The 27,829-nt window shown below is 31.1% G+C and overlaps 1 protein-coding gene across 2 annotated transcripts in view; it reads left to right on the forward strand.

Annotated features, from left to right (window-relative positions):
* The first annotated feature begins 3,960 nt into the window (after positions 1-3,960).
* Positions 3,961-27,829, forward strand: part of LOC114331539 (GRB2-associated-binding protein 1) — a 37,683-nt gene continuing 13,814 nt past the window's right edge. The window contains exons 1-5 of one of the 2 annotated variants that reach the window (XM_050653941.1): positions 3,961-4,381; positions 9,918-10,221; positions 15,062-15,234; positions 19,172-19,460; positions 24,873-25,062. In XM_050653941.1, coding sequence (XP_050509898.1) covers positions 4,304-4,381; positions 9,918-10,221; positions 15,062-15,234; positions 19,172-19,460; positions 24,873-25,062 — 1,034 coding nt within the window. In that variant the 5' untranslated portion in view covers positions 3,961-4,303. Of the gene's footprint in view, positions 4,382-4,444; positions 4,556-9,917; positions 10,222-15,061; positions 15,235-19,171; positions 19,461-24,872; positions 25,063-27,829 lie in introns of those variants that run through there. The other variant, XM_050653942.1, reaches the window with a different exon arrangement.

Below are 27,829 nucleotides of genomic sequence, written 5' to 3' on the forward strand. Positions count from 1 at the left end.
TTTCGTTACTGCGCGGTTCACGAACCGTTCAAGAACGGTTTTGTATCGAGTTGGAACAAACCTAATATAACCTCAATCTTCTTTTTACAACTGACAGTTATGTAAAATTTATATTTTTGTGTGCGACTAGGGCAACCAGTGATCACTGAGGGCGGCCATATTTTGCTCTGGTTTCCGGGCTTGGCTACACTCTCCCTGGACGCACTCTGACTTTAATAAAGGACAAATACAGGACGGGTCTAAAAGAGTGGTATTGCAAACGCAGTTAAAGAATCTTTTATTTTGACAAATGACATGAAATATTTTTGTAAATATAAAAATAACCTATAAAATTCCATTTGTCGATATAAATTAAAATAAGATAATTGAAGAGTAAAACGTTAAATTTAATTATTTTGTCATTTAAAGATGTTTAGAGAACAACATAATATATCCCATAATACTCATCGTTCAATAATATGGAAGTGCAATAAATTGGAAATACTATTTTAGGAGTTTTTAAATACTTTTGCATTATGGGTATATGTAATGGGGAATTTCTGGAGAATATATTATTAGGGAATAGTGGATATCCATTCCTCGACTACAACTACCGAATGACACCATTCCAGAATTTTCAGACAGAAGTTGTGTTTTTATAATCCATCACAAATCCCTTCAAGAATTGTTATTGAAAGAACATTTGGTATTGTGAAGAGATTTCCCATTTTACCATATGTAATGAGATGCAAGTTACCTTTTATTCAAAGAATAATATCAGCTTGTTCAGTTTTACATATTGCAGTAGTACATAATAGAGAAAACGTTGAAATACTGGCAAATGAGTGTGCTGTTGATATTGATATAGAAGCTGTGGCAGTACATTTTCAACCAGGAGCTAATCTAATGCGACTAAATTGTGTGTGTTTGTTTAAAATTATTGTTCGACATTTAAAGCTAGCGCTTAAACTAATTTTATTTTTATTGGACTGCAGTTTGTTAATAAATTTATAAATAAATATAAATATTATATTGGTGACTGATTTTAAGTATTTTATGATCATTAGCAGGTTTTAAATAATAAATTTATAAATATATACATACATGCTATTGGCGTTTGATCTTTTATCCATTATGGCCCTCTCTTTCTTTCTTTTCACCTCTGGATAACTAGTTATCAGGAAGTTTATCTGACAGATTAGATACTAATAGATATCTGACAGAGAAAAACTTCCCGTTAACTAGTTATCCGGTGCTCAAAAGACAGATACTAAGGATACTGTTATATAAACTTCCCAATAATTAGTTATCTGAAAATGAAAAGACCTCTAATCTGTCAGATAAACTTCCCGATATGCAAAAAGATAATAGAAGAATTAAGCTTTATGCTGGTTTTTATTAATTTTTTTGGCAATGTTTAAATAAACAAATACTGATGGCATGAAATGGATCACGAACAAGGAGGAATGAAGAAGGAATTGGAGATTGTGTTTACCATTAAACGCATAAAACTGCAGTATCTGGGACACATATGATAAATCAGCACCGTTACTCCCTGCTGCAGTACATATTGCAAGGTACAGTCAAAGGTAAGCAAAGACCTGGTAGAGGGAGAATATCAATGGAACTGTTTCGAATCGCAGCTAGCAAGGTTACGATTGCTATATGATTTCCAACATTCGAAACGGATAAGAACCAAAAGAAGAAGATGGCATGAAAATGAAAGTGTATTAATACTTTTGATTAAAAACTTATAGATACTAATCTATAAAAGATTAATTTTCAAAAATAAATACTTGAACCTTTGTTTTATTTTGTTAACCTGTTGTTATATATCTGTTGAATAGAACTCTATTTTGAATCTAGAATTTTAACAAATCCTAACTTTCATTAAAATTTATTGATCTTATATCTTCAATCTCTTATATCTTCAATAAATATTTATTTCTATAGAAAAATGTAAAATATATTGAGTTTAATAAATGAGTTACTGATATTTTAAGTCTGATCATTGTAATTAGTAACAATTTAAAATTATTTACGTAATATTCCTTTTTACAACTTCTTGTAATAACTCAAGCTTCAATAAAATGTTCTTTTCTATATTCGTTTGGGTCAAAACATCAATAATCTATATCTCAGAATATTACTTAGAGTTGTTTTTAATAAAAAAAACCCAACATACAACTTTAATGATGAAAGTTTAATCAAATATCAATCCCACAATACATAAATTATCAATCCAAAGAAGCGACAAGATAAATTCAAAATACAAGTGAAGTTAGACCTTTATTCTTTCTTCACATTTTTGACACGTTATGTCAAAATAAAGGAACTTTTATTAAAATAAAGGTGTCCTCTAATTTTCCTTAAATACAGGCCTGTAGTTTATTAAGTTTATTAAAAGACAAAAATAAAAGACGCAATACTGCGCATGCTTATATGTCAAAATAAAGGATCTTTTATTACAGGTCGACTTAAAAGACGTTGGCAATAACTCTCTAATTATGAAACCGGGCGTTAGTCTTTAGTCAAGGTTCATAAATAGACAGGTTGCATGGTAACTTTCCACCAATCAGCGTCGAGAATCTAATGGCGGGAGTGACGTCACCCAGAATGCTGCATTCAAATTCATTCACTTCACTCATTGAAATGAACTCGGAAAGTAGTGTGTGTGTTTATGTTTTATTGGCACTGGTTTAAGCAACCAACTGGCCAGTCAATGAACTCGGAAAGTAGGAATTTATTGAAAATGTGTATATTTAAAAAAAAATACGTTTGGATTTTTAATGACTATTTATTTCATATATTCTTTAAAAAATGTGGTAGATACCTGTAGAGTTACAAAAATCATAGAATATAATTGCAATTAAATATATGCAGTAGAATAGCATTACTACTTAATTAAAGCAGAAGGAGATTCTTTCTTGTGTATATATGGGACTAAATCATTCAAATATCCTAGGTAGGTATATTAATAATGGGTGGAATACAATTTACTTTTTTAAATGATTTTGAGTAGGTATATAATAATTTTGAATTGGGGATAATGCATGTAGTACATTATTATAAATTCCTCCTAACGTGTAAACCATGGTGAAAAAGAGACTAAAGATTTATGTATCAAAATTAGTAGTTTTTCCCTTAAGTTTAACATAAGAGCATCTGATTACGTTAGGTACTGGATTATAATATCTAAAACTATTAAAACATTATGATTCCATTCAATAGGTACCTGTGAAGTTTTACATTAACAGTAAATTATAAAAAAATACAATTTCAGTGCAATAAAGGGAATTTTCCCCTTTTTATATATTCATTTAGTTTATAATTGTTTATTCAAACGATCTTCAGATGGCTGCAATATTGGTTATAATTTTATATGAAACAATTACATATAATAGATCTATTATCTATAGACTTAATTAGATATATTGTTCAATAAGTCTAAGCAGATTGTAACCTACACAGATGATGTAAACTTGATGTGAAGAACCACAAATAGAGACATTACAGAACTGTAATGTCTCTATACAAGAATGTCCTTTACTATACAATACAACAGAAAGAAAATCCAGTAAGTAAGTAGGTACTTAATACAACAACATTCAAATGTATCTTAACACTTGTAAAAGAGTTTTGGGTTTAAGTTATTATACTAAAAACACTTAATGATATCTACAGATACATTATATCTTAAGATATAAACACAAATTAAAACACTAACGATATTTAATAACAAAATATAGCCTCCAAATCACGTATCCTATTATGTTTACAAACAATTCGTAAAATTGATCGTCTGGGTGACGTCACGATGACAATATTTCATTTGTCAATGTCAAAGTTACCATACAACCTATGGTATAGGGACCTTGGTCTTTAGTCACCTTCCTCACCTTTGATAGTGTGACAGGGACTTAAGCTTTCTTCACAAAATCATTTTTATTTGCGTGCCACAGAACACGGAGATTTATTTAGTATTAGAGACACTTGATTGACTTTGTGGAATTCATTAAACTTTGATTTCAGATATTTTCAAAAGAGAAGAAGAAAACAAAAATAAAATAAATACCGATGAAAATGGCAGCTGGCCAAACGAAAACGAATAAAAAACAGAACTAATAACATTAATTTAATCTTTTATTTTTGTTAGTAACGTTTACGCGAATACGACCAAGAACGACCTTAGATATTAGTGAACGTCTTCGATTAAAGGGAAAGTGTAATATTTTGACAAGTGATAATGCTTATTATTAGTCATCAATTGATGATTAAAAGGTAACGAGGACAATACCAATACGTGAAGTTATTTTTGTAAAAGATGGCCAAGAATCCACAAGAAGTGGTATTTGAAGGCTGGCTGACAAAATCACCACCGACAAAACGAATCTGGAGGGCTGTAAGTAATACTACTTTTGACACTTCTATTAGCACACCTTGTTTGTATTGTTTATCTAAAAATTAGTGATTCATACTTTAAGATAATGAGTCTATTTACTATATTGTTGTACATAGTTTCTAATAACTATATCCTGAAAGATAGTGAATAAAAACTGTGTGTAGATAGGTACAGGTAAGAGCTGGATTGTTAGTCATACATGTCTTAAAATCAGTTACTTTTTATAAGATAGTGGTATTTTCAATGTTATTGTTGTCTGCCAATTAAATTTATATTGCATCTTCATTTTATTTAAAAATTAATCATCACTCAGGCTATATTCATATTTTAATGAACTCCAATAATAGATAGTCAAGAAGTACTTCAATTATTATGGTATACTTCTTATATCAGGATAAATCACATAAGTACCTTAATTAAAATTTGACCTTTATGTACAAATTAGTAACTAATAAATTTGTAATTGCAGAATTACTTGTTCAGTATTCGTTAACATTATTTATAATACTATTGACTATATCACAAACAATACGCACACCAAAAGAACAAAGAAAAAGATATGAAAATGTTGTGTAATATTTTATAGGAATAATCCTACATACTTAGGTAATTGAAAAAAAAATTAACATCTTTTTATTTATATCAATAATCCCACCTGGACAAGATATGATCAAAAAATTGATGGGTACCTAAACAATCTCATATATTTTATACTGTCTATTTGACTTGTCTGAAAAGTAAATATAGGTCTGGATCCCGCGGATGAAAAAAAAAGTTGATTAATAGCAAGCTGAAAATTTGTTAATAGCTTAACGGTGTCTAGTCGTCGATAAACTTTGATATATGGGAACACTGGAACAGGGGCAGTTTTCATTGTGGAACAGGTTAAAAATTTGGGACGGTCATACCAAGAAAACGGCACATTTATTTTGTCCGACAGAACAGACTTAAACTATCCGAATAGAGATTAAACTCTCATGCAAAAATCGGACTGCTATTTATCACCTGTCATAATTCCTGTCATTTGACATATTCTACATGTTCCACTCATTAAAACATCCATTTGGTGATAAATAGCAGTCTGATTTTTGCATGAGAGTTTAATCTCTGTTTGAAGAGTTTAAGTCTGTTCTGTTGGACAAAATACATGTGCAGTTTTCGTCTGACTGTTCCAAATTTTTAACCTGTACCACAATTAAAACTTTTTTTTAAAACTAAAGTTTGTCTGACTAGACATCCTCATAGGCGTAACCAGGATGATCCTAAGGGGGGGGGTTACAACTACCTGAAAGGGGGGGGTTACAACTACTGGAAGGTCTCTGAGGGCTATGGTGTTAAGCGTATAGAGCTCAAAGTACATCCCAATGGGGGGGGTTACAACCCCCAAAACCCCCCCCTGGTTACGCCTATGGACATCCTTAAGCTATTAACAAATTTTCAGCTTGCTATTAATTAACTTTTTTTTCATATGCGGGATCCAGACCTAATACTGACAATGCTTTGAATCATCATAAACAATTTGCTTTAAAATTCCATTACAAATCTTAGTATATGAACAATATGGGTGCAAATTGTGCAAATTATTTGGTGGCAACATGCTATAGGTAACTATTCAGTCAAATTTTGTATACAGTGATTGAGTGCACTAATAACCAGCACAATAACGGAAAAGACGGAAAACATACTTATTTATTTTTATTTATTTATTTACACACGGGAAAACCCCATTAACAGTAAAAATACAATAAACACAATAAAAAAATGAGGTACAACCATTCATTAAAATATAAAAGGCTTGAAAAATCACCAAGCAAGATATTCAAAACATAAAAGTTAGAAAAATAAAATATAAAATGTACACGTATGTAACTGAAACAAATCAATAAAATTATACAAAACACAAATACAATAATAAAATACAACAACATTGCAAGATGAAACCTAATTATCACATGGCAAGAGATCTCCTCAGTTGGCCCAGGCTTATATTAAACAGATCCATATCAAAACCGTTAAGGAAGCACATATATCTATCTAAAGGCATGTTACTACCGTAGGATGTTCTGTGAAAGGCTGTGTTAAAGGTAACATTGTAGAGTAAACCTGGATATGGTACATTAAATCTTATACTATCCAACAAACGGGGACAATCAATAAGTCCATTAATGATTTTGAAAACAAAGACACCTCCCGAAATATCACGCCTAACACTAAGGGGAGCTAATGATAAACGTTGCTCAATCCCAGTGTAATCATGGTTCTCAATATAAATCTGAGTTTTATAAGCACAGTATTTTAGGAACTTTGGACTTTTTCAATAGTGTCAATATGAATTTGATGGTACGGAGACCAAACTACCGAACAATATTCTAATATAGATCTGACTAGACAACAATAGATTAACCTAACAGCATCAATAGAGAAGTATTTAGAGTTTCTTTTAACAAATCCAAGTAATTTAGAAGCTTTTACGGATAACGAATTGATATGTTCGACAAATGAGAGCTTTTCATCCATGATAACACCTAGATCTCTAATAGACGAGACATATCTAATAGGTTTACTGTCTATGTGATAAGCAGTATCAATTCTGTTTAACTTACGGGAAAAACTAATATAACAAACCTTTCTCAACACATAACTGAAGATTATTGCAAATGCACCAATCAAATAAGCGATCCATATCAGCCTGTAAAAGTTTCTGATCCTCAATATCATTCACAACTCGCCAAAGTTTTACATCATCAGCCAACATTAAACATTTACTATATAAGAAGCAATTAACGATATCATTAACAAATAAGTCAAAAAACAGGGGAGACGTATGCCCAGCCTGTGGAACACCAGAACTTACAGTAATAACATCAGAAAAAAGACCACCCACTTTAACTCATTGGGTACGACCAGATAAAAAGTTTTTAACCCACTCAACAAAATGGACATGAAAACCTATGGATGCCAATTTATTAAGGAGAATTTGGTGATCAGCACGATCAAATGCCTTACTGAAATCCGTATAAATAGCATCAATCTGCTTACGATCTTCCATATGCTTTAAGAGATCAGATTGGTAGCAAACTAGATTCGTTACTGTAGATTTTTGTCTTCAAAAACCATGCTGAGATTCAGAAATCAGACCCCTGCACACCCACGACAGCTGCTTAGCTACCAAACTATCAAAGAGTTTGGGAATTGCGGATTGAATGCATATACTATGATAATTTTCTATGTCATTCTTCTTACCTTTTTTAAATATGGGTACAACAAAACTCCAAGCAATCCTTCCAAGCACCTGGATATGTAGAAGACTGTAAGGATTTATTAAATAATAACAGTAATGGCCCAACAACAGTGCAGACACATTTTTTTAAAAGGAAATTAGGAACACCATCTGGACCGCTGGAAGTTTTATTTGGAAGAGAACATATACCGTCAAAAATATCAGTGACAATAAAGTCAGTGATATTGAAGCAAGCACCGATGTTGCTATCTAAATGTGCACTGGGTAACTTGAGATCGTTATTATTGGGTAAGTAAACAGTCTGAAAGAAATCTTTGAATAAATTAGCAATACCTTGTCCATTAGAAGCTGATTGTTCATTATGAAACATCAACAGGAAGGCTGTGACTAGACAGTTTATCCCTAATATATTTCCAAAAAGAATAAGGGTTATTCTGCAATTCAGCATCTAAACCTCTAATATACAGGGAAAAGCATGCATCAGACAACCGTTTACATTCTGATCGGAGACGAGAGAAATTGGAATAATTATCATCAGACCGATTCTTCATGTACAGAGAGTGGGCATACTTCTTTTCTCTCGTCAAACATGTAAGATAATGAAAAAAGCACTTAGAACTTAGAACTTAATCACTTAGAACAAAATACTTAATACATTGTGAAATAAAAAGAGATCAAACTAGTGGAGGTGGGAAATTATCAATAGAAATCTATAAATTTACATTATTTTCATAGTTTCATACCTTTAGACATACAGTAGAACCCCGATTATCCGTGCTCATCGGGACCGGACATTGGCACGGATAATTTAAATACACAGATAATCCAAACATTTATTTCTCATATATATTACATATGTATGTATATACATACATATGTACCTACCATAAATGGATAACAGAAAAAATAAATCTTTCATTATGAGTCTCCTTCTATCTCTCCATCATTATGAGTGATTTATGGTCACGCTACTTTGATAAAACCTCAAAAATGCAATTGGAGTAATAGAAAATCATAGCACAGATAATCCGCAGCCTGGATAATCTCCGCACACGGATTATCGGGGTCCTACTGTATTGGAGTCAAACTGTCAGAGGAGAATTTTATAAAATACTCCTGTCACAGTGGCAGTTGCCAAAGTCTTCCAATTAGTGATGTAAAGAATGTCATTTTTTGAACATTCGCAAATACGAATGTGAAAGCGAATATCTGCTACCGACATTCGCAGATGCGAATTCGAATGTACAGTTTTTTTTTAAATTTGTTTCTATTTTTGTAATGTTTCCTAAATTTATAATGAAAAGTTAATTGATATTTAGTGTAAATCAATCTGAATCTTAAGCTTTATTACATAATATCAAATAATAAAAAAAGTGAAGGTTGATAATGTGATTATACAAGGTTAAGTTCTATCTATCTATTGCCCTTCATTTGTCCAAAGTTGAACGTAGGCCTCCCCCATATTTTTCCACTCTTCTCGGTTCAGTGCTAATGCTGTCATTCTGGTCCCTGCATATCTTTTTAGGTCATCCAACCATCTCATCTGTGGTCTGCCCCTTCCTCTTTTGTAGTCCCAAGGTCTCCAGTGAGTTATCGCTTCATTCCATCTTCCGTCTCTTTGTCTGCTGTTGTGTCCTGCATATTTCCATTTGAGAGTAGCTGCATGTTTGAGGTTAAGTTACCTTTTCTTAATAAAAAAAGATGAGAAGTGAATAGATTTTGATTTTATTAACCTAATATTATCTTAAAGTTATTTTTTTTCTAGTTTTCATATTCGCAAAACATTCGCACAAATTTCTCGAATGTGGATGCGAATATGCGAAAATATGCGAATATTCGCGAATGCGAATGCGAATACGAATATTTGTAACTACAAAAAAAGGATTATTTCTTTGTTGTCCTTACTACGTAGGATAGCTAAAGAAGAATAAAGACATTATTTAGAAAGAAAATATTCCACCAGCAGTGAGAAGGAAAAGGAAAACTGCATTAGGAGAGAATGTTAATTATTGAAAATACACACACAGTTAAACTTTGTCCATTGTTTATTTTAAATGCATGAATCAGTGTAAAGTTGACCTTGACTCAGTATAAATTGTTAATTTAAACAAGCAAGATTAAACTATTTTTATTATTATTGAACAAAATGTCATTAAAAATACCTCCATGTGATTCCCTATAAAATCAATAGCAGTTGTGTACTTTTCTTTTGTTGAGTTGAGTACATTGATTTAGCTAATAAGTTATATAGCTTAGCAAATTACGCTTTAATACTAAGAAATTTTCGAATTTTAGAGGTGGAGAAGAAGGTGGTTTTTACTGACCCATTCTGGAGAACTACCTGGTCAATATATCCTCACATATTATACTGATAGAAACTGTAGGAAGCTTAAAGGAGTCATCAATTTAGATCAGTGTGAACAAGTCGACTTAGGGCTAAAGTTAGATGAAAGAAAATTAAAATTTGATCACGTCTTTGATATAAAAACACCAACTCGTACTTACTACTTAGCTGCCGATACAGATAATGAAATGAGATCCTGGGTGACATGTATCTGTAAAGTATGTGGCTTAAAATCTACAAGTGAAGAAGAAGAGGGTAAGTTAACATTACATAATAACCATATTTTTATTTTTATTTTAATTTATTTCTTGACTTCAGTATTACAGTACAGTGGAAGAATATCATAAACAAAACATAAACGTAAACAAAAAGACATAAGTAAAAACATAGCATAAGAAAACATCAACAAAAGGAACACAATAACAATATTGTACAATACAATCGAGGGCTTGTAGCTTTATGAGGGATTCCTTTATAGTATGGGCAGATTATCGGAGACTAGGCCATTTTTGGGAAAAGTTATTTACCAGCAATTTTATTGCTGGAATCAAATCTTATGATTATATATATTAATAATATAGGTATGCAAAGTCCGCAGATTTGCGCTATAACTCCAAAGATTTTAACTTCACACCAAAAAATACCCAAATAAAAATTCACCGTAATTAAATTCTGCATAGACGTGTTTTTCCCGATTTACTTTGATCAAAATTTTCCCCAGAAGATGCGGGGTTTTCCAGCAAAATCTTTAAGTTTCAACTAAAATTTTAGATAACTAATTGTTTATCAATAATTAAATAACTTGGGAGTATAAAAGCTCTTTTCAAATAGATTATAATTCCAGAAGCCAATGGAAATTGAATGAACAGTTTAGCCACAATTGACTTGTTAATTAAAAATTTACGGTCCCTATAATAACCACACTAATTATGATACATAAGAATAACTATGATTTTTGTATAAAAAGACATTGTACCTATCTAATGTAATTCACAGAATTGAAATTAGACTATTTAGGCGACCTCAGGAATATTTTAAAATTATAAACAATTTTTTGGCTTATAAACAAATAAAATATCTCGGGAAATAATAAATTAAATTAAATCATGAAAACTGTATTAGAAAAAAAGCGGCAGGACGCTTCTTTAAAAACAAACGTTTAAGTGTGATGAGTCATTCCTGAGATATAACCGGTCAAAGTTGACCGGCATTTACGGCAAATATATAAACAATAGGATCATAATTGTCGAACCATCACCTTTTTATTTCGGTCCTATTTCTCAACACCAATTTTCATATCTTTAAAATACTCATAACATAATATATTTAAATAATTATACAGCTTTCAAATGAGAATATTTGTGTTTTTAAAGTTAAAAGGTACACTTGTAGTAAGTTTATCTAAAAAATGTCTACAACTGCAAAAAATATGTAGTTTTCTTTTCTTATAAAGAAATTAATCCATTATAACAAAACAAAAGCAAGTTTGACATTTAATAATGCGTTAGTTAGATGGCTCTACCCGAGTTACTTGGAAACAAAAAGAAGAAAATTGCTCCAAGGGAAGCCGAGAAAATGCATTTTTGAAGTTATACTTCTTTACGGGCGTAATGACGGTGAAATTTTATATGGGAAAACCTAGCGACCGGGCGCATGCGCATTATAACTTTGTTCTGATTGGATGTTCAAATGACATGACAAAAATTATCCAATATGGCAGCTGTGGGACTGTCTTTGGTTATAATGTATGCTTGTTGCGTTTTAAAATTTGTAGGAAGAGAAACAACAAACAAAAAGTTAGTTAATGGTTATACTGCCTTTTTAAATAGTTTTCATATTATATTTTTGGACTTATTTACATAGAAGAGATGATTGTTGCATGCCAATGTGAAAGCTCATCAAACTGTGCCTAGTATGAGTGCCGCAGATCTCGCTTATTCAAAGCTAAAGAATCTTTCACTGGTAAGTGTTTTATAAATAGTTGATCAAATTTTGTTATGATATTTGAACATAGCCACTTTGCACGACGCAAGTGATTGCGAAATGTATTAGTCGTTATACGGGCTCCGATACCTACCTTGAACCTACCAAAATACATAAGTAGTATGTAATACTTTTTTTTACATAATTTGATTACCATCAAAATTTATATCAATATTCACCTAATATATTGTCTTCTTACCCTATGTTTTGTTGTATTTTTTCAATTCTAAATCATTTCAATTCAAAATCAAAATAATTTGATTTACATAAGTTAAAAATGTCAAAAGGTTAATCTGTTTAGTTAGACGATCTTCGCACATAATGACAAGCTGCCTCTGTGGTGCAGTTTTAATGCGGGTGAATCCCAATACAACGCAAATACCAGCCGCGTGGTAAGTTGGTTCGAATCCCAATAGAAACTTTTATTTTTTTATTTTTTTTATACATTTTATGATTGTAAGTATATTTATTATATAATTTTATTTTCAGAAAATACGTATTTAGTTAAAAATTTTTCCGACAATTAATGTTCAGAAATCATTTGTGGCATTTTTAATGTGTTTGTGTGTGTTTTATTTTTTTATTATTTTAATTTTTGGCACTGTTTTAATAAAAATGTTTGAGAAGTATTAAGTATAAATTAATTTAATATTTAAATAAAATATAAATAAAAAGTATATTAATTTCGTTTATAATCATATAATCATATAATCATATAATAGAAGTATAACTTCTTACGTGCGTACAAAGTACACACACATTCTTTTTTTTTTAACGTATACAGATTTTGAACTTTGAGATTACATTTTCTCCAACCTAATTTTTGATTGGAATTTTGCTATTTTTGGCAATTATCACTCGTAATATCGATAGTTTTTATTATAATAATATATGTTATGAGTACTTTAAAGATATGAAAATTGGTGTGGAGAAAGAGGACAAAAGTAAAAAAGTGATTGTTCGAAAATTATGATCCTATTGTTTATATCTTTGCCGTAAATACCGGTCAATTTTGACCGGTTGTATCTAAGGAACCACTCATCATAATTAAACGTTTTTTCTTTTAAAAGAAGCGTCCTGCCGCTTTTTTTCCAATACCGTTTTTATCATTTCATTTAATTTAATATTTCCTGAAATATTCTATTTGTTTATAAGCCAAAAATTTTTTTTATAATTTTAAAATATTCCTGAGGCTGCTTAAATAGTCCAATTTCAATTCTGTAAAGTACATTAAATAGGTACAGTATCTTTTTATACAAAAATCATAGTTATTCTTATGTATCATAATTATTGTGGTTATTATAGCGACCGTAAATTTTTAATTAACAAGTGAATTGTTGCTAAACTGTTCATTCAATTTCCATATGCTTCTGGAATGATAATCTATACGAAAAGAGCTTTTATACTATCAAGTTATTTAATTATTGATAAATAATTACTTATCTAAAATTTTAGTTAAAAAATTAAGATTTTGTTGGAAAACTCCGCATTTTCCGGGCGAAATTTGCATCGAAGTAAATCGGGAAAAACACGTCTCTATGCAGAATTTAATTATGGTGAATTTTTATTTGGGTGTTTTTGGTGTAAAGTTAAAATTTTTGGAGTTATAGTGCAAAAATTGAAAAAAAAACATGATTTTCGGGAGCCATTTTGTTTATAAAAAAAAGTAGCACACTATCTGCGGACTTTGCATACCTATATTATTAATATATACAATCATAAGATTCGATTCCAGCAATAAAATTGCTGGTAAATAACTTTTCCTTGTATTTTGCTAATTAGCCCAGAGTATAAAAGTAGAGTAGCTTTATGAGCTTAAACATTAGTAATGATTCATTTTTTCTTTGTAAAACTGAATAAAACAAGAGCCATGATAATTTCTGTGATCCATTCTGTGCAGTCCACCATGGGGTTGAATTTTCTCCTCTACATTTTCATACAATTTCTCTAGTTTATATTCTTTCCATCTTACTTCATTCATGACCAGTTTTTATCATCTGTCCCATTTTGCCAGTTGACCAGATCTGACCAGTTTTTACCATCAATCCAATTTTATTCTGTCCATGTCCAATATCTCCTCAGAATTTGCAAATTTCCCCCAGATTAATCTCCTCACATGCCATCTAACGATTTTAATATTATCCTCTGGAGATATAATATCATACTTGATATGTCTTTGATTTATTCACCCGTGTTTGAGACTTTAGTTTCAAAAAACGACTAAAATCCTTTATAAAAGGTATATTTTTAAAAATCCCTAAAAAGGGCTACATCACAGAACTAGTTTCCGATTGGATGACCAATCATCATCAGTGCTTATGTGATCTAACATGCTAACCACCAAAATACAATTTTATAAAAATATATGGGTAAAACCCCTTTAAAAGTGATCCGTCATGGAAACATAGATGAAATATGTGAACTTAAACATGGATGTTCAAAATATTCCATGTAATATGCTCTAGGTACCATCTGAGCTCTAAATCGACTTGTTCACATGTTTACTCTATGGTGGCAAGTAACATGGAATATTTTGAATATCCATGTTTAAGTCCACATATTTCATCTATGTTTCCATGACGGATCACTTTTAAAGGGTTTTTACCCACCCGTATATTTTTATAAAATTGTATTTTGGTGGTTAGCATGTTAAATCACGATTTTAGTCGTTTTTTGTATTATATGGTATACAGCCAACTACAGGAAAACTTTTTCCTTGTGGACTTTAGAATCGATTTATCCTCAGGACAAGAGAGTGACCCATCCCGGTCAGCCACTTAGCAATTTAATTGTTGTTAATCTTCTAACACTAGCTGGTCCAGATTGGTAATCAGGTAGCTTTCTGATACTTTTAGCTACACTTTATGAAAATAGAATCAGTTAAATGATCAAATACATGAGTTGACTGAAAAACCTGTATATAACAGATTTGTTAACAAGATTTTTGAAATGTTGAGAATGTTTGAATTAAATATAAAAGCAAGTTTCAGAGTTAACACAGAGTTAATATTGTGACATTATTTAAGTATGATTTTTTTAAATAGTTGTGGATTTAGAGCTGTAATAAAAATGTGTAGCTTTAAAATGATAATAATTTTACATGTTTTTTTAGGACAAATGACAGGTCCATGTCCTGATGTAGAAGTTACTGAAGAACCTAGTGACAGGAGAATTACATTATTGAATAATTTTAATGAGACACCACCAGTATCTCCTGTTAGTACTAGTCCATACATTCCTATTTCGGAGTGTATTACTGGAAAATCACCTATATTTGATCCTAAGGTAAGTTCGCAGAACATTTTTGCTGTTTATTAAACATTTAAATTCTCTATTCATTTAGAATTAGGATTAGAAATATGCTTTATTAATTATAAGCTGTATTATTATAAGCTATATACAAAACCATACTATTGGATGTCTTTACAACCATCTACAGAAATAATTCATGTATTAATTGAATAACTATGTTGGTTATATTTTCTTTGTTTTTTGTTAGTTCTTAAATTTGTTAATTTTAATGTACCCTAACACTTTGACACTGCATTTTTCTGTGTAACTAATTTTTTCATCTTATCATCATGGTGTTGTTGTTTTAGGATTTATATGTGGAACATCAATCACTTAAATTTGTATTTAAAACCTATGCTTGTGTTTTTATAATCTGACACAATTTAACAAAATAGTAGGTTTTTCTTTTTTATTCACGTAAAAAACCAAAAGCATTATATTTCTTCACAAAACCTTTATCATAATAATTTCCGTTCTCGTTTATTTATAATAAGAATTTTTAAAAACTAAGATATACAGTCTTTTCCAACGAAAATTTGACCCCCCCCCCCCAGAAACTCAGAAACCAAGAGTTTCTTCAAATTAAAAAAGAAACGTCAATTTTTAATGGGAGGAATTTTCATGCAAAATTCATGCCCTGAAATTTAACCCCCTACTGCCCCGCATCGACCACCACTTTTTGTTAAATAGCAAGTGTGGTCAAATGGCACATTGTTTGAAAGGTAATTTTTTTCTCTAAACGACGCTCTATTTTTTTTATTAAGGCTGTTTTATCAGTTGAAGCACATTGCAATGTTAAGTGGGCGTATCACTTACTTTCGTAGACTGCTGACGTCAGACACACGTGACTCCCTATTTAAAATTGATTTGAAGTAGGGAGTGCGACCGACAATTCGATCTTTACTCAGTGGCGCCGGCGGACAAGTATTTTAATGACAACAAAATGCATTATTCTCCATTCAAATTAGTTTTGTCGGGAATACCTTTTTAGATTGATTTTATCGTAGGTAATATTTTAAAAAGAATTATCACATTTTTGTCACATAGTTTGGCCTAGGATAAACTAGTACGGCCTTCTTCTTCTTCTTCTTCTTGTAGTGCCTATCCGTTTCGGATGTTGGCGGCCATCATGGCAATCTCTACTTTTCACACTGCTGCTCATAAAAGATTTGTAGTGGTTGTGTTGAACCACGTACGTAGATTTTTCAGCCAGGAAATCCTTCGCCTAGTACGGCCTAGCCTACACTAATTTAGCCGAGTCGAAACTAATTTGACGAACATGTAAGGACTTTTACATGCGGGGAATTCCCAAATTACGTCCTTTATAATCCAAGGATGGTACTAAAAGTGAGAAATTTGACCTAGGCTGTCTGTCCGTCGGTCCGTCCGACCGCGAATATAACTGCTCCGTCACTATACTAGGTGGAATGACAAATAAGGTGTCAAATGAAAGCTTATAATCCAAGGATGGTACCAAAGGTGAGAAATTTGAACTAGGCTGTCTGTCCGTCGGTCCGTCCGACCGCGAAAATAACTGCTCCGTCACTATACCAGGTAGAATGAAAAATGAGGTGTCAAATAAATGCTTATAATTCAAAGATGTTATTAAAGGTGAGAAAGTATGATATATATGCCAAAGAATTATAATTTAAAAATAAAAATTGACCTGATTCCTAATTTATCTCCAGAGTTGCCCATTCTCGAGAAAATTTATTCCAACTCAAACGTCCTCACTATACCTATATCTTCAGAGGCTTATATCTTAGAACTATGATTTTTTGGAGCTACGCGTCCATGGAGTCTTTTGTTCTACACATCAAGAACTACCACAATCCTAAGTTTCAGAGCATTTGACAGAGAGCCATTTCCCATAAAGTTTCTGTGGGGTCATTTGTTCTAGGACTTCCGGTTCTAGACGCTCACTTCAGGCCAAACTAGTTTGGGCTTTAGTAACATTCTTGGATTATAAGCTTTTATTTGACACCTCATTTTTCATTCTACCTGGTATAGTGACAGAGCAGTTATATTCGCGGTCGGACGGACCGACAGACAGACAGCCTAGGTGAATTTTGTCACTTTTAGTACCATCCTTGGATTATAAGCTTTCATTTGACACCTCATTTGTCATTCTACCTGGTATAGTGACGAAGCCGTTATATTCGCGGTCGGACAGATCGACAGACAGACAGCCTAGGTCAAATTCCTAACTTTTAGTAGCATCCTTGGATTATAAGCTTTCATTTAACACCTTGCTGAAAAATCTACGTACGTGGTTCAGCACAACCACTACAAGTCTTTTCAGAGCAGCAGTGAGAAAAGTAGAGATTGCCATGATGATCGCCAACATCTGAAACGGATAGGCACTACAAGAAGAATAAGAAGAAGGCCGTACTAGTTTATCCTGAAGTGTGAATCTTTATTATATCAGGATAAACTAGTTTGGCCTGAAGTGCGTCTTTATATCAGGATAAACTAGTTTGGCCTGAAGTGTGTTTATTTATATCAGGATAAACTAGTTTAGCCTACGCGTGATATGATAAACTAGTTTGACCTAGGTCATACTAGTTTATCCTAGGCGGTTAGGACAAAGTAGTTTGGCCTAGGCCAAACTAGTTTGTCCTGAAATCGGGTTTGGCCGGTAATATACATTATTTTAATATATTTATAGGTTGCAGTTACATAAGAAAAGTATCCAACTGAATAAAACACAAATCGTGGATAATAGTATAATTTTCTGTCTTATTTTAAAACACCCTGGGACTCATTTCTTATCTTGTCAACTTATATCCCTAAACTAATGTAAATACTTAAAAATACGCGTAAACTAAAGAACTTGTAACTTATACCACTAAACTAATAATATATTAAGTACTTAAAAATACCCGTAAACTAAATAAGTTTAATGTTTTCAAAATAACTAAGAATACTGTAAACTGTAAACACTAAGCAAGTTGATGAAGAAAATACAAGAATGAATAACTGGAAATGGATTCTAATTCAAGCGAACTGACCGACTGACGGTACGTTCATGAGATTTGTCGTCACGAAGGCGATAACGATGAAACTAAGCGCCAATGCTGCGTACCACGTTTCATTATTAGATTTCAATATTTTTAGCAAATTTTCTTCAAAGTTGGAACACGCTTTTCTCGATTATTACTGGACACAGAAAGGTGAAAAAAAAATCAACGATTACAGAAAAAAAAACTCTTTCAAGTGATGGGAGTAAAAAGTTTGGTTATAATAGAACGTTAAACATTATAATCTAATTTTTCAACAGAATTTTCAAAAAAATAAAAAAAGTAAAACCATCATTTTAAAGGCAACATAATTTCGAATAACGTGTCCAAATTTCAAGACATTCTGTCGGTAAATAACCGAGAAAACACTGTCCCTAAGTTTTGGTGCACCGATAAAACAGCCTTAAGTAATAAGTTTGAAGATAATTTTGGACTTAACAAATTTATTATAAATTAGTTAAATCTAAAATTATCTTTAAAGTTATTCCGCAAATTAAAAAAAATAGAGGGTCCTGTAGAGAAAAAAAATACCTTTCAAATGATGTGCCACTCAACTACACTTGATATTAAAAAAAAACTGGTGGTTGATGCGGGGTAGGGAAAGGGGGACGAATTTTGCATGAAAATTCGTTCCTCTTTTCATACCTTTTATTTTTTTTCCTTAGACTCTAATAAGTACTGCGGCCTCAACAAAGGCCAATAGTTTTCGTATTGGTAGTTTTAGGATCTCTTCTGGTTCAAACCTCTATGGCCCAGTGAATTCCTGCCTTACATCACTTAGTATGTGTATGTGTATGTCAGTGTCTTCTTCCAATTTGCACTTTTTGCACCATAGTTAATTCACCTTACCTACTTTGTATAGATGTCTTCTTTTGTCAGCAGTATCTTTAATTTGGGTTTTTCTGTTTTAGGATTTTAAGACATTACTACAGTATAACATGAAAAATACGATCTTTAAATCTGATCCAATAACGCACACCAACGAAAGCTATGAACTTCCACAAAGAAACTACTTAAATTGCCTAAACGTTCAAGAGGATCCTAGATTTTATGACTGTCCAAGGAAGCTGGGACCTCCAGTGCCAATTCAAAAAGTTGAATTAGAGAATGAAAAAAATCATTCGCCCCTTCAAAGTCCTACAGATTCTGATAGTGTATTTAATGATGAAGACTGGCCACACAACTCGTCATCTGATTTAAGTAAGTATATAGTTTTTTGGCAGGCAGATTCTAGATAAGTCACTAGAATATAACATAGATACAACCATCTCTTCGTCGACTCTAAAGCAGCCTATGACAGTGTTAAATGAACTGCATTATACAGGGTGATTGATTAGTAGGGTAAAGCTCAATAGCTCCGCTATAGTAATAGATAGCAATAAAAGTTAATAACAAAAATTTTAGCCACCTTTGAGCTTCACATTACAAAATTAGTTAGAATGTTACAGGGTGTTCGATAACACAGTGGCAGACCTAACTTATGTTTTTTTTTAAATGGAACACCCTATATTTTATTTTATATTCGAAATCCTGTTAACTTCTCCATCACAAAAATATAAAGGTTTGTAATGTTATATAGGGTATTTACAAAGTTATAACCAATTTTGTATGAAAATCGTAACAAGTTCAACTCCCTGTGTAAATAAAAATAAGCACAGCAATGGTTTATTAATGCCATATTTTTTATTTATTGTCAAAATTTTTAAGAATTATTGATATTGCTAATTTTCTTTATATCAAATACAGGGTGAGTCAAAACGCAAGTACATTATTTTCTCAGTAATGTTAAATGGAACACCCTGTATTTTATATCATTATTGAAAAGTAACATTAACGTACTTTAATTTTTATATAACATTCCCTATGCCCAAATTTATTAGTTTTCGAGATATTTTCATTTTTCAGAGCAAATTATTTTAGGTGTTTAAATTTATCTAAATTTTAAGAAAGCCATGACTGAATTGACAATTGAAGATTACCGATTATCAATCCGGTAATCAATGTAATATTGTAGCAAATAAAGAAATAAAAATAATTTATTAGTAATACATTTTACAAACAAAAACACAACCACTACATGCAACATTTTTGAAATAATTAAAAACTATCTGTTTATGTAAATGCAACAAATAAACAAAGAAAATTAGTAATACATTTTACAAAAAAAAAACACAACCACAATGTGCAACATTTTTGAAACAACTAAAAACTACTTTTTTATGTAAATGCAACAAATAAACAAAAAAATTAGAAATAAATTTTACAAAAAAACACACAAACACAAAATACGACATTTTGTGAAGACAATTAAACACTACTTTTGTATATAAATGTAACAATGTAACAAATAAAGAACGAAACATAATTTATCGGTAATACATTTTGCAAAAAACATGTTTGAAAGAATTAGAAGCTACTTTTAATAAAATATTTTTAATATTTAATTACATAAGGGGTTCAAAATTACCTCCCAATACATTTATGTACGCCTAAAAACGATCATTGAATTAGCTACTTACTCTACGGAGCATTTGTAAATTAACACATCGAAATACACTTTGTATTCTATTTTTCATCTTATCCCTTGTTGTTGGAGGTATTTTATAATGTTCATTATTAACGTAACCCCAAAAAAATCAGTCCAGTTTATTAAATTCTGGTGATTTGGGTGGCCACGCTACTGATCCATTGAAAAATTAAAATATCTCGAAAACTAATAAATTTAGACATAGGGAATGTTATCTAAAAATTAAAGTACGGTAATGGTACTTTTCAATAGTGATATAAAATACAGGGTGTTCCATTTAAAATTACTGAGAAAATAATGTACTTGCGTTTTGACTCACCCTGTATTTGATATAAAGAAAATTAGCAATATCGACCATTCTTGAATAGTTTGACAAAACGTTAAAAAATATGGCATTGATAAACCATTGTTGTTTTGCTTATTTTTATTTATACAGGGAGTTGAACTTGTTACGATTTTCATAGAAAATTGGTTATAACTTTGTAAATACCCTGTATAACATAACAAACCGTTATATTTTTATGATGGAGAAGTTAACAGGATTTCGAATTTAAAATAAAATAGAGGGTGTTCCATTTAAAAAAACATTTGGTCTGCCACTGTGTTATCGAACACTCTGTAACATTCTAACTAATTTTGTAATGTGAAGCTCAAAGGTGGCTAAAATTTTTGTTATTAACTTTTATTGCTATAGCGGAGCTATTGAGCTTTACTCTACTAATCAATCACCCTGTATAATGTAATGATAGACTTTGGGATCCCATCTAAGGGGACCTAAGTTAGGTTGACTTAACTAACAATGCAAAACGTAAGCTTGTACGTTAGAATTCAAGGAGAAAACTCTACGTTCTTTGACATTAATAATAGTCCAAGACAGGGGACGTGGTTGCGTGTTTCCTCTTTAATATTGCCTTGCAAAAGGCAGTCAGAAAATTAAATACAGTGGACTCTCTCTATAACGAACACGGATATTACAAGGTTTTGCTTATAACGAGGTACATTAGATGTCCCATGAAATTCCTATTGAACTATATACAGGGTGGTTCATCTTATTCGCCTCGGTGTCTGTACGGAAAACCACTTAATATTTAAAAAAAATTTCTTCACAGAAATATACAGGGCCATTAATACTACAATCTAAAAATAATGTGAATTATACAGGGTGTTCCAAAAAAAGTGGTATATCAAAGTTATATTTTTCTTTATGGAACGCCCTATATCTGATGACATTATTGAATTGACCTTAAAAAATAAGCTATACTTTCATAAGGGTTCCCTATACCTAAATACAGGGCGTTTTGATTTATTTCGATTTTTATAAAAATGTAAGGTTATAGAAAAAAATAAATATCTACGAATCTAAGAATCAGTAACAAATTCTTTCTTGGATCTTAATAATAGACTATTTAGCATACTTAAAGAGATGCTTATTGCAACAAAATTTTTTACAGGTTGGTCAAAATATTATATTGTTCTATTAACAAATTCAAGCTATAATAACTTAATTATTTTAAATGGAACACCCTGTATCTTACAAGTCTATCGCGTAGAAAATTTATTTAGCTTTCAATTCTTATTAGGGTTTTCTATACCTATCTCCTTTCATTTTTTTTAAATATTTAAAGATTTCCTAATTTGTAAGCTTTAAAAATTAGAATTAAGTACCTAATGTCGTGGTTATGTACAACACATCACCAACATCGGCAATATACTTAGACAAGATACTGTCATTAGTAAAATTTTCATTGTTATCGTGTAATCACACAGAATGTTGTATTATTTTAGTTGATTTTGGCCTACATGTGACATTTAATAATATGTTTATATTAAACTGCATACCCTATAATTAGATGCCGTATTCTGGAAGATATTTAAATTATATTTCATTCCGTATAAGTATTTTCCATATCTTAAACCGAAGGTTATTAAGTAAATTTAAGAACACCACTTTTTGTTTGAATCTTTGAATCGTAATTACAAACAATTAAATGCAATGGCTACTAAGACGAAAACGAGCCTATTGTACAAAAATATGTAAAAATGGGTATTTACAGAATAACATGGGAATTTATATTTACAGAATAACATGTGTATTGAGAATGTTTACATGCAATTGAAGAGATTTTAAAAATCTTCCATTATAAAGAATAGAATATCGAGTATGTTATTTAAAATAAATACACTCTGTGTGATTAAATGATACAAATGTGAATTTTATTAACGAAAGTATCTTGACTAAGATATTTAAGTATATTGCCGGTGTTGGTGATGTGTTGTACATAACCACGACATAGGTACTTAATTCTAATTTTTAAACCTTACAAATTAGGAAATCTTTAAATATTTGAAAAATGAAGGGAGATAGGTATAGGAAACCCTAATAAGAATTGAAAGCTAAGTAAATTTTCTACTCTATAGACTAGTAAGATACAGGGTGTTCAATTTAAAATAAGTAAGTTATTACAGCTTGAATTTGTTAATAGAACAATCTCATATTTTGACCACCCTGTAAGAAATTTTTTTACAGTAAGCATCTGTTTAAGTATACTAAATAGTCTATTATTAAGATACAAGAAAGAATTTGTAACTGATTCTTAGATTCGTAGATATTTATTTTTTCTAAAACCTTACATTTTCATAAAAATCGAAATAAATCAAGACACCCTGTATTTAGGTATAGGGAACCCTTATGAAAGTATAGCTTATTTTTTAAGGTCAATTCAGTAATGTCATCAGATATAGGGCATTCCATAAGAAAAAATATAACTTTGATATACCACTCTTTTTTTGGAGCACCCTGTATAATTCACATTATTTTTAGATTGTAGTATTAAAGGCCGTGTATATTTCTGTGAAGAAATTTTTTGTAAATATCAAGTGGTTTTCCGTACAGAGACCGAGGCGAATAAGATGAACCACCCTGTATAGTTTAGCTCTCCAGGCCTAGAAGGCCGATGGCTCCTATTGAACTATAACACCTCTATAATGAGGCATATTTGGTTATAACGAGGAAAAATAAAATGAAGAATATGTTTCTTTACCTGTTTTTAGCACAGTAATGGCTATAAATAAATATCTCAACTGCCTGTATATAAAAATGCCCAACATCTGTGTTATTATCGAGGCCACTGCTGTAATAAACTCCACTGCCTGTATTAAACTTCTTCATGTTTATCTATCGACCGATATTGAATATTGTAGGAAATTTACAATTTACGTTGGCGAAGTCTCATTGTTCAGTTCGGCCATTGACACCTAATAAACTACGTAATAAGAGACATCAAAACATTTCAATATTATTGTTGTCTGGTATAACGAGATCCGCTTCTAACTAGGTAATTAGTCCGCCATTTCAGTTCTCGTTATAGAGAGAGTCTACTGTTTTAGAATGAATGGAATTATTTTTAATAGATCAACGCAAATTCTCGCATTCGCTGACGATATAGTTATAGTGGGCAGAAGTATGAGAGACATGGTGCAGTGTTTTACAAGGCTTGCTGACCTGGCAAGTGAATTAGGACTTGTGGTAAACGGAGAACAAACCAAATATATGTTGCTTCCTAAAAACTCCCGAAATATCCAACAAAGAATTCAAATTAACCACCATATCTTCGCAAGCCAAAGAATTCACATATCTTGAATCGCTAGTAAACTCCATAAACACGACAAGTAACGAAATAAAAAGATGCATAACAATAGAAAACAGAACTGTTCACAGTCTCCAGAAACATTTAAAAAATAAAAATATAAAACGTGCAGTAAAAGCTCAATATATACAAGACCTTACGAATGGTTTTGATGTACGGGGCTGAAACGGTGATGATGAAAGACTTGTTGGTATTTTTGAGAGACTTCTTTTGAGAACTTTAAAAAGAAGAAAGAACCAATTCCTTTACAAATTATCGTTATGAATTAGGATTTCATGAGAAAATTCTTTTTCATTATTAACAAGCAACAGAATAAACTTGTTTCTTATTTTGTTGTATGTTTTCATGACCTATTATCCATCTCTATATGTATTATGCTTTCCTTGTTCCTTTTATTTGTGAAACATATCAAATTAAGGTGAATCTAATTTTTTTTAGATACATCCAAGAATACAAGAAAGTCAGAAAGTTCCGATGATGGAGAGAATCTCGTAGCAACTAAAAAATTTACTAAATCAAATACTAATAATGGAATTACTACTGCAGCTGCTCCTCCGCCTAGGCCACCAAAACCAGCACATATCGCACCACTTCCATGTTACCTTAACCTAACGCCTACTAAAACAATGTAAGTAATAATTACTTCTCTATGAATCTACATAAATTAGAAACTTCACACAATAGCATTGTTTAAAAAAAGAATAGTTGGTCAATGCAATGAATAAATTTGTTTGATTCTAATTGAGACAGTCACCAGATGTCGCCACCATTTCTGTCAGGGTCGCAACGTCACGCGTAACTACGATAAATCCAAAATGTATAGACACCAAGTTGGACACGATCCTATTCATAACACACCGACTCGCATACATATTAAGAAAATAAGTATATGGGAGAATATAATTTAGAAATTGAATTAATGATGTCTTATATAGTATAATATAATAGCATGACATCATTAATTCAATTTCTAAATATGAGTGGTTCGGTAATAAACAATGGTAAGAGACAAATTTTGATTTTTCGCGAAATAGTATGTAAAAGATGGCAAGGGACATGGCAAAGCAGAAAATTTTACTTATAGCCCCATCAGGGAACACAAACTTTTAGGAAAACCTCCAAAAAAATAAAGGAAGGATGAAAATTTGGGAATAGGTAGTTGAAATTGTCTATTATTATATAAGAAAAAGTTTACAATTCTATATCCACTCCATTTTTCAAAAATTGGGAAATACAGGGTGAAAAATATTTTCTCGGGAGTGAAAAAATATACGTTTAAAATAGGCCCGGAATTAGATAAAATGACTAATTCTAAGCAACTTTTGTTCTATAGAGTTTTTTCCCCAAGTCAATACTTTTCGAGTTATTTGCAAGTGAATATGTTCATTTTTAACAAAAAAAAAACATGTTTTTGGACGGTTTTTCGCAGATAACTCAAAAAGTAAGAATTCTAGCGAAAAAAATATTCTTAGTAAAAGTATATAAAAAATTGAAAAAGATGGTGTACGCGTGAGGTCTGGAGACCCAGTAGAAGCAGAGTTGTAGTTAATGAAAAGTAGGTTCTTCTTCGTCAATTTCAAATTGAATATTTCAATGTGAAATAACCAAAAAACAGAGCTCTTTTTGGGGAAAATTCATTAAAACTTTTTTAAAGTGTTTAAAAAAAGGTTTATTTTAGTTTTTTTAAGAAAACTTCTAACATTAAAAATAAGTGAGTTACGCTCAAAATATTGTTGGTCTCTTCTATTTTTTGGTACAAAAATCGCGAAAATCACCCCTTAATTAGCTTCCCAAATAAAATTAATCGTTACGGCTTCACAAGTCACTTTACTTATGTATTATTTATATTATCTATAAGTTTCATTGGTTCAAAGTGCTCATTTTTGGAAAAAAATTGTGTTTGAAATAAAACATTTTTTTTTAATTTTGAAAAAAAATGGAATTGTCCATGGAACTAACTTAAAAATTATTAGTAATACCAAAAATCTTAAAGAGTAATAAAATGTACATTTTGCTTTTCTAAATATTTTTGCTTTTTTGTTTCCTTGTTAGACAAAAATTGGTTACGCTCTGACTGTTCAAAATTTGCCTAAACTCGTGATTAGTTACTCGTTCAAGCCATTTTAACTACAACTTTTTAAAAATAAGCACTTCGAAACGATGAAACTTACAGAATATATAAATAATACATAAGCAAAGTAACTTGTGAAGTGGTAATGATAAAATTTATTTGGGGATGCTAATTAGGGGGTGATTTTCGCAATTTTTTTACCAAAAAAATAAAAGGGACCAACAATATTTTGAGCGTAACTCACTTACTTTTAATGTTACAAGCTTTTTTAATAAATAAAAATAAACCTTTTTTTAAACACTTTAAAAAAGTTGAAATTAATTTTCTCCGAAAAGTACTCCGTTTTTGGGTTATTTCACATTGAAATATTAGATCTGGAATTTGATGAAGAAGAACCTACTTTTCATTAGCTACAACTCTGCTTCTACTGGGTCTACAGACCTCAAGAATACATCATTTTTTTTCAGTTTTTTATAAGCTATATTTTTGCTAAGAATATTTTTTTCGCTGAAATACTTTTTGAGTTATCTCCGAAAAACCATCCAAAAATATGTTTTTCTCTGTTAGAAATGAACATATTCACTTGCAAATAACTCGAAAAGTATTGACTTAAAGAAAAATTCTATAGAACAAAAGTTGCTTAGAATTAGTCATTTTATCCAATTCCGGACTTATTTTGAATGTATATTTTTCACCTTCGAGAGGGGGGTATTCCCCTCCATTTTTGTAAAATGGAGGAGATGTAGAATTGTAAACTTTTTCTTATATAATAATAGACAATTTCAACAACGTATTCCCAAATTTTCATCCTTCCTTTATTTTTTTTTGGGGGTCAGATTGTTCTTTGATCGGTCTATTAGTTTATCCTCCTAATAATAGATGGAGCCAGATTAATTTCTTAAAATTTGGTAAGGGACATGCATAAGCATGAAAATAATGTTATGTGTCCATGATAATGCAGGTTGTTCAAATCTAAATGGCGTTTTTGCTGTTAACTGTGACAATTCTGAGAGCTTCGATGATTGCAATTCAGATAAAGATCCTAAATTTCAAGTATTTAGTGAAGCTTGGTCAAGTTTCTATTGGGACCGTGCAAGTTCGGCAAAGCGACCCCTATTTCTACGCTCTATACTAAAATTCGCACTTTTAATTATATTGGCCAATTATATTAGTCCTGGTTACTAGATAATTGTCAAGGCCATAGTCCAAAAAAATAATAAGAAGAAAAAATAAGATTCAGGTTATGTTATGAAAACGTCAACAATTGTATGTAGTAAATAAAGTTAGTTATTAAAATGCAGTACTGCAAGCAAAATAAAATTAA

The sequence above is a fragment of the Diabrotica virgifera genome, chromosome 6 (genome assembly GCF_917563875.1).
Source record: "Diabrotica virgifera virgifera chromosome 6, PGI_DIABVI_V3a".
NCBI classification, from domain to species: Eukaryota; Metazoa; Arthropoda; class Insecta; order Coleoptera; family Chrysomelidae; genus Diabrotica; species Diabrotica virgifera.